Source organism: Rattus norvegicus, chromosome 14 (genome assembly GCF_036323735.1).
Source record: "Rattus norvegicus strain BN/NHsdMcwi chromosome 14, GRCr8, whole genome shotgun sequence".
In the NCBI taxonomy this organism is placed as follows: domain Eukaryota; kingdom Metazoa; phylum Chordata; class Mammalia; order Rodentia; family Muridae; genus Rattus; species Rattus norvegicus.
In genome coordinates this window covers 159,901-176,226 of record NC_086032.1, presented here as the reverse complement: position 1 = coordinate 176,226, position 16,326 = coordinate 159,901, and the positions used below count along the sequence as shown (strand labels likewise).

The following is a 16,326-nucleotide window of genomic DNA, read 5'->3' as shown; positions in this document are numbered from 1 at the left end:
CTCAGCCATTCGGCATTCCTCAGCTGTGAATTCTTTGTTTAGCTCTGAACCCCATTTTTTAATAGGGTTATTTGTTTCCCTGCGGTCTAACTGCTTGAGTTCTTTGTATATTTTGGATATAAGGCCTCTATCTGTTGTAGGATTGGTAAAGATCTTTTCCCAATCTGTTGGTTGCCGTTTTGTCCTAACCACAGTGTCCTTTGCCTTACAGAAGCTTTGCAGTTTTATGAGATCCCATTTGTCTATTCTTGATCTTAGAGCATAAGCCATTGGTGTTTTGTTCAGGAAATTTTTTCCAGTGCCCATGTGTTCCAGATGTTTCCCTAGTTTTTCTTCTATTAGTTTGAGTGTGTCTGGTTTGATGTGGAGGTCCTTGATCCACTTGGACTTAAGCTTTGTACAGGGTGATAAGCATGGATCGATCTGCATTCTTCTACATGTTGCCCTCCAGTTGAACCAGCACCATTTGCTGAAAATGCTATCTTTTTTCCATTGGATGGTTTTGGCTCCTTTGTCAAAAATCAAGTGACCATAGGTGTGTAGGTTCATTTCTGCGTCTTCAATTCTATTCCATTGGTCTATCTGTCTGTCCCTGTACCAATACCATGCAGTTTTTATCACTATTGCTATGTAATACTGCTTGAGTTCAGGGATAGTGATTCCCCCTGAAGTCCTTTTATTGTTGAGGATAGCTTTAGCTATCCTGGGTTTTTTGTTATTCCAGATGAATTTGCAAATTGTTCTGTCTAACTCTTTGAAGAATTGGATTGGTATTTTGATGGCGATTGCATTGAATCTGTAGATTGCTTTTGGTAAAATGGCCATTTTTACTATATTAATCCTGCCAATCCATGAGCATGGGAGATCTTTCCATCTTCTGAGGTCTTCTTCAATTTCTTTCCTCAGTGTCTTGAAGTTCTTATTGTACAGATCTTTTACTTGCTTGGTTAAAGTCACACCGAGGTACTTTATATTATTTGGGTCTATTATTAAGGGTGTCGTTTCCCTAATTTCTTTCTCGGCTTGTTTCTCTTTTGTATAGAGGAAGGCAACTGATTCATTTGAGTTAATTTTATACCCAGCCACTTTGCTGAAGTTGTTTATCAGCTTTAGTAGTTCTCTGGTGGAACTTTTGGGATCACTTAAATATACTATCATGTCATCTGCAAATAGTGATATTTTGACCTCTTCTTTTCCGATCTGTATCCCTTTGATCTCCTTTTGTTGTCTGATTGCTCTGGCTAGAACTTCAAGAACTATATTGAATAAGTAGGGAGAGAGTGGGCAGCCTTGTCTAGTCCCTGATTTTAGTGGGATTGCTTCAAGTCTCTCTCCATTTAGTTTAATGTTAGCAACTGGTTTGCTGTATATGGCTTTTACTATGTTTAGGTATGGGCCTTGAATTCCTATTCTTTCCAGGACTTTTATCATGAAGGGGTGTTGAATTTTGTCAAACGCTTTCTCAGCATCTAATGAAATGATCATGTGGTTCTGTTCTTTCAGTTTGTTTAAATAATGGATCACGTTGATGGTTTTCCGTATATTAAACCATCCCTGCATGCCTGGGATGAAGCCTACTTGATCATGGTGGATGATTGTTTTGATGTGCTCTTGAATTCGGTTTGCCAGAATTTTATTGAGTATTTTTGCGTCGATATTCATAAGGGAAATTGGTCTGAAGTTCTCTTTCTTTGTTGTGTCTTTGTGTGGTTTAGGTATAAGAGTAATTGTGGCTTCATAGAAGGAATTCGGTAGGGCTGCATCTGTTTCAATTTTGTGGAATAGTTTGGATAATATTGGTATGAGGTCTTCTATGAAGGTTTGATAGAATTCTGCACTAAACCCGTCTGGACCTGGGCTCTTTTTGGTTGGGAGACCTTTAATGACTGCTTCTATTTCCTTAGGAGTTATGGGGTTGTTTAACTGGTTTATCTGTTCCTGATTTAACTTCGATACCTGGTATCTGTCTAGGAAATTGTCCATTTCCTGAAGATTTTCAAATTTTGTTGAATATAGGTTTTTATAGTAAGATCTGATGATTTTTTGAATTTCCTCTGAATCTGTAGTTATGTCTCCCTTTTCATTTCTGATTTTGTTAATTTGGACGCACTCTCTGTGTCCTCTCGTTAGTCTGGCTAAGGGTTTATCTATCTTGTTGATTTTCTCAAAGAACCAACTTTTGGTTCTGTTGATTCTTTCTATGGTCCTTTTTGTTTCTACTTGGTTGATTTCAGCTCTGAGTTTGATTATTTCCTGCCTTCTACTCCTCCTGGGTGTATTTGCTTCTTTTTGTTCTAGAGCTTTTAGGTGTGCTGTCAAGCTGCTGACATATGCTCTTTCCTGTTTCTTTCTGCAGGCACTCAGCGCTATGAGTTTTCCTCTTAGCACAGCTTTCATTGTGTCCCATAAGTTTGGGTATGTTGTACCTTCATTTTCATTAAATTCTAAAAAGTTTTTAATTTCTTTCTTTATTTCTTCTTTGACCAGGTTATCATTGAGTAGAGCATTGTTCAATTTCCACGTATATGTGGGCATTCTTCCCTTATTGTTATTGAAGACCAGTTTTAGGCCGTGGTGGTCCGATAGTACGCATGGGATTATTTCTATCTTTCTGTACCTGTTGAGGCCCGTTTTTTGACCAATTATATGGTCAATTTTGGAGAAAGTACCATGAGGAGCTGAGAAGAATGTATATCCTTTTGCTTTAGGATAGAATGTTCTATAAATATCCGTTAAGTCCATTTGGCTCATGACTTCTCTTAGTCTGTCTACGTCTCTGTTTAATTTCTGTTTCCATGATCTGTCCATTGATGAAAGTGGGGTGTTGAAATCTCCTACTATTATTGTGTGAGGTGCAATGTGTGTTTTGAGCTTTAGTAAGGTTTCTTTTACGTATGTAGGTGCCCTTGTATTTGGGGCATAGATATTTAGGATTGAGAGTTCATCTTGGTGGATTTTTCCTTTGATGAATATGAAGTGTCCTTCCTTATCTTTTTTGATTACTTTTAGTTGAAAATTGATTTTATCTGATATTAGAATGGCTACTCCAGCTTGCTTCTTCCAACCATTTGCTTGGAAAGTTGTTTTCCAGCCTTTCACTCTGAGGTAGTGTCTGTCTTTGTCTCTGATGTGTGTTTCCTGTAGGCAGCAGAATGCAGGGTCCTCGTTGCGTATCCAGTTTGTTAATCTATGTCTTTTTATTGAGGATATGAGGCCATTGATGTTGAGAGAAATTAAGGAATGGTGATTATTGCTTCCTGTTATATTCATATTTGGATGTGAGATTATGTTTGTGTGCTTTTCTTCTCTTTGTTTTGTTGCCAAGACGATTAGTTTCTTGCTTCTTCTAGGGTATAGCTTGCCTTCTTATGTTGGGCTTTACCATTTATTATCCTTTGTAGGGCTGGATTTGTGGAAAGGTATTGTGTAAATTTGGTTTTGTCATGGAATATCTTGGTTTCTCCATCAATGTTAATTGAGAGTTTTGCAGGATGCAGTAACCTGGGCTGGCATTTGTGTTCTCTTAGGGTCTGTATGACATCAGTCCAGGATCTTCTGGCCTTCATAGTTTCTGGCGAAAAGTCTGCTGTGATTCTGATAGGTCTGCCTTTATATGTTACTTGACCTTTTTCCCTTACTGCTTTTAATATTCTTTCTTTATTTTGTGCGTTTGGTGTTTTGACTATTATGTGACGGGAGGTGTTTCTTTTCTGGTCCAATCTATTTGGAGTCCTGTAGGCTTCTTGTATGCCTATGGGTATCTCTTTTTTTAGGTTAGGGAAGTTTTCTTCTATGATTTTGTTGAAGATATTTACTGGTCCTTTGAGCTGGGAGTCTTCACTCTCTTCTATACCTATTATCCTTAGGTTTGATCTTCTCATTGAGTCCTGGATTTCCTGTATGTTTTGGACCAGTAGCTTTTTCCACTTTACATTATCTTTGACAGTTGAGTCAATGATTTCTATGGAACCTTCTGCTCCTGAGATTCTCTCTTCCATCTCTTGTATTCTGTTGGTGAAGCTTGTATCTACAGTTCCTTGTCTCTTCTTTTGGTTTTCTATATCCAGGGTTGTTTCCATGTGTTCTTTCTTGATTGCTTCTATTTCTATTTTTAATTCCTTCAATTGTTTGATTGTGTTTTCCTGGAATTCTTTCAGGGATTTTTGTTACTCCTATCTATGGGCTTCTACTTGTTTATTTATGTTTTCCTGGAATTCTTTCAGGCATTTTTGCGATTCTTCTCTGTAGGCTTCTACTTGTTTATTAATGTTTTCCTGTGTTTCTCTAAGGGAGTTCCTCACATCTTTCTTGAAGTCCTCCAGCATCATGATCAAATATGATTTTGAAACTAGATCTTGCTTTTCTGGTGTGTTTGGATATTCCATGTTTGTTTTGATGGGAGAATTGGGCTCCGATGGTGCCATGTAGTCTTGGTTTCTGTTGCTTGGGTTCCTGCGCTTGCCTCTCGCCATCAGATTATCTCTAGTGTTACTTTGTTCTGCTATTTCTGACAGTGGCTAGACTGCCCTATAAGCCTGTGTTTCAGGAGTGCTGTAGACCTGTTTTCCTGTTTTCTTTCAGCCTGTTATGGGGACAGAGTGTTCTGCTTTCGGGCGTGTAGTTTTTCCTCTCTACAGGTCTTCAGCTGTTCCTGTGGGCCTGTGTCTTGAGTTCACCAGGCAGCTTTCTTGCAGCAGAAAAGTTGGTCTTACCTGTGGTCCCGAGACTCAAGTTCGCTTGCGGGGTGCTGCCCTCGAGCTCTCTGCGGAGGCAGCAACCAGGAAGATCTGTGCCGCCATTTCCGGGATCTTCAGTGCACCAGGGTTCCAGATGGCGTTTGGTGTTTTCCTCTGGCGTCCGAGATGTGTGTGCAGAGTGCAGTCTCTTCTGGTTTCCCAGGCCTGTCTGCCTCTCTGAAGGTTTAGCTCTCCCTGCCAAGGGATTTGGGTGCAGAGAACTGTTTATCCGGTCTGTTTCCTTCAGGTTCCGGCAGTGTCTCAGACGCAGAGGTCCGACCACTCCTGGGCCCTCCCCAACGGGAACCCAGAGGCCTTATACAGTTTCCTCTTGGGCCGGGGATGTGGGCAGGGGTGGGCAGTGTTGGTGGTCTCTTCCGCTCTGCAGCCTCAGGAGTGCCCACCTGACCAGGCGGTGGGGTCTCTCTCCCACAGGGTCTGGGAGCAGAGAGCTGCTGTGGGCCGGGATCCACTGGTGTGGGACTCCCGGTAAACACAGGAGGTGCCCGGTCCTAGAGCATAGTTGAATATTTTTGATAATATTTTCTAAATCTAATCAATGACAAAAAGACTTGTTTATTTTTTAAGACATTTCTTGGTTGCCTGCAGAGGCTGTGGAGACTCATTCACATATAAGTGGAGAACTTTCCTTTCATTTATAAAAGTAGAGGAAACATTATAATGTGTAATAAGGGAAAAAAAGAAATTAGAGAGCAAAACCTTTGATGGATATGTATGGAATAATTCTTGACTAAACACCTACCAAAAGAACATAACACGCAACAGAAAGATCATTCTCTGAGAACAAGAATTTAATCCAGGGACGCAAGTATGATTTAACATATGAAGATTCATTGAATGTAATATACCACACAATATAGAATTACATTACTTTCTGTAAATGTTCAGAAATGGCTGTTAATCAAGTGCAAAATTTATTCAGAGTTAAATAAATGTTATGGAAGTTTATATATAGAACTATATATAGTTCACGTTATAGAACAGAAGGAAAACATATTGATATGACAACATTTTATTTCACAAACCTGTTAACAGTACTATAATACATGAAAATAAAATTATTATCCTAAAAAGTCAGAAACAGTGACAAGTTTTGTTGGCTTATGTTCTTGTCCAAGCACTTTAGAGGCGGAGGCATAAAAATCACTGTTTCTTGATAATCTGCCCTATATTCTGAGTTCAAACCTGCCATGTGTGATATGGAGACACTACACTACCTTAAAGTAAATTAACATGAAGCACAAAAGTATGCCCATTTTCCTTACTCTAACTCTAACTCTAATAGTCACTAAAATATGACAGAGTGTTAACAAAAATTTAAAGAAAATGATGGGGAAAAACTGAAAGTATACTCTAATCTTTATTGAGCATATTAATTTATTGATAGTTCATTGTAAGAACCTATTTCAACAATATCAAAACATAAGAAGAATTTTTCAAATTTTCAATTAACTTTAAACAATCTAGCTTTTATCCAGCCTTTTTCAGTATGTGCAGCCTCTATAGAGCATTCTGACTTCATGAAATATTCATATTCAAGATCACTACACATCATTTTATCATTTCCAACCATATTAAACCAATGTCTGCATAATCCACTGTTTTTATATACAGTTTCTCATGCTTTGCTAGGCTAACTTATTCAAGGTAATAATAACAATACTAACTTACTTCTCAGTTGCTTTAATTAAACTTTGACCATAAGGAAAGTGAGGAGCAAGAGATAATTTAACATATAGTTTATAGTCATGGAAAGATAAGTGTGGATATCTAGAGACTGGAACTAAATAATATATCTTAAAATAACACTGCTTGCTGGCTCTACTGTCCACAGTAAGAAGGACACTCCTATATCATTTACCAATTGAAAAAAGTCTTCAAAGGTCTGAGGACAGGCTAGTGTTGGCTCAGAAAATAACCCCATTAAAGTTCCCTCTGTCTGTTCACAGTACTTAGTGCCAAATTGAAAATAATTAATTGAAAAACATCAGGTTGCAATCTCTGTAGGTTTTAGATATAGTTAACTATCAGCTCTTTTTTTCTGAATTACTAGAGATTCAGAATTTATCCAACATTTCTTCAATGTATTTTCAGTATTCATAGCTGATCATTAAAAAATGGACAGAGTGAAATGTCAATCACTTAATATACATAAAATAAACTTATTGAAAATTATACTAATACAAAATTAAAAGAAATAGCAAAAACTATTATCAGTATGTGTTTATTTTTTTCTCAGATGGCATCCTCTGTGTGCAGTGCAGATTGTCATCCTGGATTCAGAAGAATCTGGAGGGAGGAAATGGCAGCCTGCTGTTTTGTTTGCAGCCCCTGCCCTGAAAATGAAATTTCTAATGAGACAAGTGAGTGTTTGCTACTTTGATAAATCCTGAAAATATATATTCCTCTTGTGCCCCACTGGGATTGTGAAGTCAATGAAAAGGCAATTGAAAATATAGAATTATTACTTTTTAATTTATTAGTTGTAGATACAATAATTAACAAAATCCTGCCAAAATCAAACAAACAAACACATATCCCTTGTGCCTTGACTCACATATTGACTCATTGCAAATTCAATGTACATTATATTTTCACAAAGAAATACTTTAGGAAATAAAACTCCAATATGAGCGATTTCTCCACAAGATTTTTACAATAATTAATCTATTGTAAAGCCACATACATTAGATTTTATTCACAATTTTTTTAAAAATTAAATTAGTCATATTTTATCAATATATCTGTCCTATGTATGATTATTCAAACCACGTGCATATAGGAACCCACAAAGAAAAACACAACGTCAAGTCTACTGGAGTAAGTCATGAGACTGCTAGGTACAAAATCCATGTTCAGTGTAAGATTAATATACAAGACAAAAGTATTCGCAAATTTATGACAAACTGTAAAGTATGTAAAATTCTGAGGGGAATCTTCAAAGACAGATGTGGTGTGAATCCAGAGTGTAGTGGATAAGTTAACCTATGATGTAGAATATATGACAGTACTCATATTGAGGATATTTCAAACCACACCCATTATTAAAATAATTATTTAGGGTTGGCAAAATGCAAAAAGATTATGGTTAGCTTTTCAATTATTATGACTCATTTCATATAATGAATTAAGATTCTTAAAAGACATACGATGTCTGCGAATTGGTTCAACAGTTAAATCATTTGTTGCTAAGGCTTACAATCTGAGTTTATTCCCATGATGCATGTAGTAGAACCAAGCAACCTCTTCAGAAGATCTCTTTGAAGTCATGCATTCCAACAATACACTGTGCTTGAAAATAATTATTTAAAGTACACTGAATTGTTTTAGCTGTAAAAACAAAAATATATAATTAATAACTACATCAATGAATTCCACAAAAATTCAAAAAAGCATTTTATTACATCAATATTGTATGTGTGTGGGATGGGTAATACATGTATGGGTACATATAAGAGCAAACAATACCCCTGTGGTTACATTTATGTGAACTTTTAAGACATCTGACATGGGTGCTGTGATCTGAACTCAGGTTCTCTGGTAGAGCAACATATTTTATTTATATCTAAATCAACTTCTTAGGCTTTTAGGCAACTTATAAAATAATAGCTCTCCAAAAATCATTGTTCTAGATAAGAATAGTGTAAACCAAGGAACACATATCAACATTCTTTGAAATGAAATAAAAATTAAGTGCAATTAAAATCACAGCTAATATTGTAGACATGATGGAAATTACAATTTAGGAATGAGATACTATTGTTTAAGACAAACCATATGGGTAACAACTCTTGCTCAAGAATTTCTCTGTTATATTGCTGATTCTGTTTGTCATTACATATTTATCATGCTTGAGTATATTCACAGACACTGAGACATATAGGAATGGAGATGAGGCAAGGATGAAAGTGCTCAGCATTCCAAAAACAAAAAAGAGCCCACATACACATGGAAGCTGAACAGCTCTCCACTTAATGATAAATTGGCCAAGGAAGAAATAAAGAAATTGAAGACTTTAAAATTTAATGAAAATGAAAGGAAACCATATCCAAACTTATAGGACACAATGAGAGCAGTGCTAAGAGGAAAACTAATAGCTCTTAGTGCCTCTTAAAAGAAACTGGAGAAAGCATACATTAGCAGCTTGACAACACACCTAAAAGCTCTAGAACTAAAAGGAGCAAATATATCTATGATGAGGAGTAGGTGGCAGGAAATAATCAGACTCAGGGCTGAAATCAACCAAGTAGAAACAAAAAGAACTATACAAAAAATCAACAAAACTGGGAGCTGGTTTTTTGAGAATATCAAAAAGATAGATAAACCCAGACTAACCAAAGAGTGTATCAAAATTAACATCAGAAATGAAAAGTCAGACATAACAACAGAACCTGAGGAAATTAAAAAATCAACAGATCCTACTACAAAAGGCTATATCCAACAAAACTGGAAAAACTGGATGAAATGGACAATTTTCTAGACAGATATCAGGTCTCAAATTTAAATCAGAATCAGAGAGCCATCTAAACAGTCCAATAAGTCCTAAAGAAATAGAAGCAGTCATTAAAAGACTCCCAACAAAAAAGTGTCCAGGACCAGAGGGTTTAGTGCAGAATTCTATCAGATCTTTGTAGAAGGCTTAATACCAGTACTGTCCAAACTATTCCACCAAATGGAAACAGAAAGAACACTACCCAATTCCTTCTATGAAGCCACAATTATGCTTATCCCTAAAGCACACAAAGACCCAACAAAGAAAGAGAACTTCAGACCAATTTCCTTTATGCATATCGATGCAAAAATACTCAATAAAGTGCTTGCAAACCAAAACCAAGAACATATCAAAACAATCATGATCAAGTAGGTCTCATCCCAGGGATGCAAGGATGTTTCAATATACAGAAATCAATTAATGTAACCCACTATATAAACAAGCTCAAATAAAATAAAATAAAATAACACATGATCATTTCCTTAGATGCTGAGAAAGCATTTGACAAAATTAAATACCTCTTCATCATAAAAGTCTTGGAAGGATCAGGAATTCATGGCCCATACATAAACATATTAAAAGCGATATACACCAAACCAGTAACCAACATCAAACTTCATGGAGAGAAGTTTGAAGCAATCCCACTAAAATCAGGGACTAGACAAGGATGGCCACTCTCTCCCCACCTATTCAATATAGTACTCAAAATCCTAGCCCTAGAAATCAGACAAAAAAGGAGGTCAAAGGGATACAAATTGGAAAGGAAAAAGTCAAAATATCACTATTTGGGGTTGGGGATTTAGCTCAGTGGTAGAGCGCTTGCCTAGGAAGCGCAAGGCCCTGGGTTCGGTCCCCAGCTCCGAAAAAAAGAACCAATATATATATATATATACATATATATATGTATATATATATATATGTATATATATAATCTCACTATTTGCAGATCTTATGATAGTATAATTAAGTGATCCCAAAAATTCCACCGGAGAATTAGTAAGCCTGACAAACAAGTTCAGCAAAGTGACTGAATATAAAATTAATTCAAACAAATCAGTAGCCTTGCTCTACTCAAAGGATAAACAGGCTGAGATAGAAATTAGGGAAACAATACCCTTCACAATAGTCACAAATAATATAAAATAACTCCATGTGACTCTAACCAAGCAACTGAAAGATCTATATGACAAGAACATCAAGCCTCGAAGGAAAGAAATTGAAGAGGATCTCAGAAGATAGAAAGATCTCCAATGCTCATGGACTGAACGATCCATATAGTAAAAATGGCCATTTTGCAAAAAGCAATCTACCAATACAATGTGGCCCCCATCAAAATTCCAAATCAATTCTCCATAGAGTTAGAAAAAGCAATGTGCAAATTAATTTGGAGTAACAAAAAAAACCCAAGAACTTGAAAACTATCCTCAACAATAAAACCACTTCTGGGGGAATCACCGACCCTGACCTCAAGCTGTATTACAGAGTAATGGTGATCAAAACAGTATGGTATTGGTAAAGAGACAGGAAGGTAGATCAATGGAATATAATTGAAGACCCAGAACTGAACCTACACAGCTATTGTCACTTGATCTTTGACAAAGGTGCTAAAAGGACAGCATTTTCAGCAAAAGGTTGAAACTGGTGGTCAGCATGAAGAAGAATGGAAATGGAACCATTTTTATTTATTTTATTATTGCCCTGTACAAAGCTCAAATCCAAGTGGATTTTGGACCTCTGCATAAAACCAGATACACTCAAACTAATAGAAGAAAAAGTAGGGAAGAACCTGGAACACATGGGCACTGGAAAAATTTCCTTAACAGAACACCAATGGCTTATGCTCTAAGATCAAGAATCAGCAAATGGGACTTCATGAAATTGCAAAGCTTCCGTAAGGCAAAGGACAATGCCATGAGAACCAAACTGCAATCAACATATTGGGAAAAGATCTTTACCAATCCTAAATTCAATAAAAGGCTAATATCCAAAATATTCCAAGAACTCATGAAGTTAGACTCCATAGAATCATATAACTCTAATGAAAAATAGGATACAGAGCTAAACGAAGAATTCTCAGCTGAGGAACATTGAATGGTTGAGAAGCACCTAAAGAACAGTTCAAAATCCTTAGTCATCAGGGAAATGCAAATCAGAGCAACCCTGAGATTCCACCTCATACCAATCAAAAGGGCTAAGATAAAAAATTCAGGTTACAACAGATGCTGGTAGGGATGTGGAAAAAGATGAACACTCCTCCATTGTTTGTGAGATTGCAAACTGGTACCAACACTCTGGAAATCAGTCTAGATGTTCCTCAGAAAATTGAGCATAGTACTATCTGAAGACCCAGCTGTACCACTCCTTGGCATATACCCACAGATGCTCCAAATTTTAACAAAGACACATGCTCTACTATGTTCATAGCAACCTTATTTATAATAGCCAGAAGCTGGAAGGAACTCAGATGTTCTTCAACAGAGGAATCCATACAAAAATGATGGTACATCTACACAATGGAGTACTACTCAGCTATCAAAAAATGACTTCATGAAATCCATAGGCAAATGGATGAAACTAGAAAATATCATCCTGAATGAGGTAACACAATCACGAAAAAAACACACAGGGTATGCACTCACTGATAAGTGGATATTACCCCAAAAACTCGAATTACTCAAGATGCAATCCACAATCACATGAAGCTCAAGAAGAAAGACGATTAAAGTGCATATGCTTCAGTCCTTCTTCGAAGGTGGATCAAAAATATTCATAGGAGAAAATATGGAGACAAAGTTTGGAGCAGAAAATGAAGAAAAGCCATCCAGAGACTGCCCCACCTGGCAATTCTAGCCCTTATACATACAACCACCAAACCCAGACAATATTGCTGATGCCAAGAAGTGCATGTGGACAGGACTGATATAGTTGTCTCCTGAGAGTCTCTGCCAGAGCATGACCAATACAGAAGTAGACACTCACACCAACCATTGAACTGAGAATTAGCCCCCATTGGAGGAGTTACAGAAAGGACTGAAGGAGGTGAAGGGGTTTCAAATCCCATATTAACAGTACCAACCAACCAGAGCTCTCAGGGATTAAACCACCATCAAAAGACAGACCCGTGGCTCCATCTGCATATGTAGAAGAGGATGGCCTTTCTGGGCATCAGTGGGAGGAGAAGTCCTTTGTCCTGCCAAGGGTCGACCCCCCCCCCCGTGTAGGGAAATATCAGTGCTGGTAAGTTGGAAAGGGTGGGTGGATGGGCAAGGGAACACCCTCATAGAAGAAGTGGGAGTAGAATAGGATAGGGGTTTTATGGAAGGGAAAATGGGATAGGAGATAACATTTGAAATGTAAATTAATTAAACAATATCCAATAAAAATGGGGGAAAAGAGAAGGGATCAAGATAAAGTACTTCTTAGTACAAAGTATCTTCACAGTTTTTTTCAGTGCTAATATTAGTGCATCTCATGAACAATAATCAGAACTTTTGTTTACTTATTGCCAGATGATGATACATCTCAGGGCTTATTTCTTTAATGTTTTCTACTTTTCAACCATTGATATTATATTACCTCTCCTTCTCTACCTTCTTCTTATTTATGTCTTATGACAGGAATAACCTAAATCCAACAATGCTATAACATTTACATGAATACATAGTTATAAATATGTACACTTACAGACAGCTTACCCGGTCAATTTAGTATTCTTTCTATGTCAGTGACTTTGAGATAATGAATTCTCAAGTAACTACTACAAGTATTGTCCCAGTAAAGTTAGAATTTCAATGTATTATTGGGAGCAAATTCATAAGAAGAGTCAATGATCTCAGAAAACTATGAGTGTTTGGTTTTGTATTTAAAAAATATACCCAACAATATTGGGTTTTATGAAGGTATCTTTTCTGAATTCAACAAACTACTTGATATTAACATAGAAACAAAAGATGGCTTTTTAAATCTTTGCTTTCTGATAACATTAAGAATGACATAATCAACAAAATTAAGTAGATAAAGAAATAATGTCATGATTTTATTTTCTGATATATCTTTATGAATTTTAAGAATTGAGAGCAATGCTGTGAATCAACTTCCTTCAAATTACATTTTCTGCATCAAAGGTAGCATTACTATGCTTCTTTTAACAGTCTTACTTAAAATAACTTGTCAACAAAATTTACAAAGTAGCACTAACTAAACTTTTCTTTGGACATCAGATATGGATCAGTGTGTGAATTGTCCAGAATACCAGTATGCCAACACAGAAAAGAACAAATGCATTCAGAAAGGTGTGATCTTTCTAAGCTATGAAGACCCCTTGGGGATGGCTCTTGCCTTAATCGCATTCTGTTTCTCTGCATTCACAGCAGTGGTACTTTGGGTCTTTGTGAAGTACCATGACACTCCTATTGTAAAGGCCAATAACAGAATCCTCAGCTACCTATTAATCGTGTCACTCATGTTCTGTTTTCTGTGCTCCTTTTTCTTCATTGGCTATCCTAACAGAGCAACCTGTATCTTACAGCAAATCACATTTGGAATTGTCTTTACTGTGGCTATTTCCACAGTTCTGGCCAAAACAATCACTGTGGTTCTGGCTTTCAAAGTCACAGACCCAGGAAGACGATTAAGAAACTTTTTGGTATCGGGGACACCCAACTACATTATCCCCATATGTTCCCTATTGCAATGTTTTCTGTGTGTAATCTGGCTAGCAATTGCTCCTCCCTTTGTCGATATTGATGAACACTCTGAGCATGGCCACATCATCATTGTGTGTAACAAGGGCTCCGTTACTGCATTCTACTGTGTCCTGGGATACTTGGCCTGCCTGGCCCTTGGAAGCTTCACTATAGCTTTCTTGGCAAAGAACCTGCCTGACACATTCAACGAAGCCAAGTTGTTGACCTTCAGCATGCTAGTGTTCTGCGCTGTCTGGGTCACCTTCCTCCCTGTCTACCATAGCACCAAGGGCAAGGTCATGGTTGCTGTAGAGATCTTCTCCATCTTGGCATCCAGTGCAGGGATGCTGGGATGCATCTTTGCACCCAAAGTTTACATCATTTTAATGAGACCAGACAGAAATTCGATCCACAAAATCAGGGAGAAATCATATTTCTGAGCAAATATTTCAGGAATTCTGTCAAATGTAAAGTTGTTACGTACACTCCAAATATTTAGCTACAGAGCATGAATTTTAGAATTTAGTTTTAGAATCACTCTTGCTGATTTCTCTAGCTATGTTTAGAAGTACCATATCTACTGATCTTGCATACATTGTCCATAAAATCTTGCAATCATTCATTTGCTTAGTATCCCCTGGGAGAACTATAATTTTCAAATAAGTAGTACAACTTTATTCATAATTTTGCTTTCATGAGGCTTTCCCCCTGATAACTTAGAGTAAATTTGATAAGGCAGTTGAATCTATAACCTTGTATAGAAAGTGAGTTCTAGGATAGACAGGGATTATACATAAAAACAAACTAACTAAAAATCAACAAAGATGAAATCAGAACACATTTTCTTATTTCCAGTAGGAGCACATGCAACAGATACTGTCTTTTTTTCAGCTGCTCTTCAAGATACTGGCCAATAGTCTAAGCTGAAAATGTTCTTTATCTACTCTCAAATACAAAAATATTATATACAACAATGAACAGAATCCAGGGACTCCTGTGGTTGTGTTAGGGAATAGTTTGAAGATACTGAGGAGGGTGACCCATAGGAATACAAACAGTCTCAACTAACCTGGACAACAAAGACACTGAGCCACTAACAAGTCAGCATACTCCAGCTGTTATAAGGCCCCCAACACATATGTAACACAGGATTGCCTGATCCAGCCTCAGCAAGAGAATACACACCTAACCACAAAGAGACTCCCCCAAGGGATTGGGGAGGTCTGGGGTTTGGAGAGTTGCAGATTGCCCCTTGATAACTGGCAGGAGGTATTGGATGAGAATAAGTCAGGGGGAAGACTAGGAAGGGAATAATGATGGAACTGTAAAAAACAATATTAAGGAATAAAAAAACAAAACAAAGGAGGCTTGTAGATATAGCAACATGATATTATATTGTAATTATGGAAAGGATTGGTAAAACTGATATTGGTTTGTACCTAATTTTTCTCAGAGTTGTTCTTGGTGTGCAGTAATGATTTGAGTCCTGGACTCACAAAATTCTAGAAGGATCGAATGGGGGCCAGATGGTTTCATTGTGCTGCTTCCTAGAAAATGAATTTTCAAAAGGAAATTGAATGTTTGCAGTTGCACTAATCCTTCACATTCATCAATTCTCCTCCCACAATGGGAGGCTGAATGGGTGTATAATGCATCAGAATTATCAAAAAATTACTTCTCTGAGTTACTCTTCATAGAAATATAATCATTAGTAATGTCCCTTTAAAGAACACATTCTGCTTTAACAGTCACATTTTACTGTATCCTGCAAAACTCTCAATTAACACAGATGGAGAAAGGAAGATATTCCATGACAAAAGCCAATTTACACAATATCTTTCTACAAATCCAGCCCTACAAAGAATAATAGATGGAAAACTCCAACATAAGGAGAGAAATTACATCATACAGAAAGAAAGAATATAATTTCCATTCAATGACACCAAAAGACAGACAAACAAGCATAATCCCACCTCTAACAACAAAAATAACAGGCACCAACAATCACTATTCCTTAATATCTTTCAACATCAATGGATTCAATTCCCCAATAAAAGGACATAGACTAACAGACTGGATATGTAAAGAGGACCCAGCATTTTGCTGCCTACAGGAAACACACCACAGAGACAAAGACAGACACTACCTCAGAGTGAAAGGCTGGAAAACAACTTTCCAAGCAAATGGACTGAAGAAACAAGCTGGAGTTGCCATTCTAACATCAAATAAAAATTACTTTCAACCAAAAGTCATTAAAAAAGACAAGGAAGGACACTTGATATTCATCAAAGGAAAAATCCACCAAGATGAACTCTCAGTTGTATCTATGCTCCAAATGCAAGGGCACCTACATTCATAAAAAAATCTTACTAAAGCTCAAAGCACACATTGA

General features: G+C 36.9%; 1 protein-coding gene across 2 annotated transcripts in view; it reads left to right on the top strand.

Annotated features, from left to right (window-relative positions):
• The window catches only part of Vom2r66 (vomeronasal 2 receptor, 66), a 42,217-nt gene extending 26,422 nt beyond the window's left edge, over nucleotides 1-15,795 (top strand). For both annotated transcript variants that reach the window (XM_039092604.2, XM_039092605.2), the window contains exons 5-6: nucleotides 6,997-7,120; nucleotides 13,470-15,795. In XM_039092604.2, coding sequence (XP_038948532.1) covers nucleotides 6,997-7,120; nucleotides 13,470-14,374 — 1,029 coding nt within the window. In that variant the 3' untranslated portion in view covers nucleotides 14,375-15,795. The remainder of the gene's footprint in view (nucleotides 1-6,996; nucleotides 7,121-13,469) is intronic.
• Nucleotides 15,796-16,326: the final 531 nt, after the last annotated feature.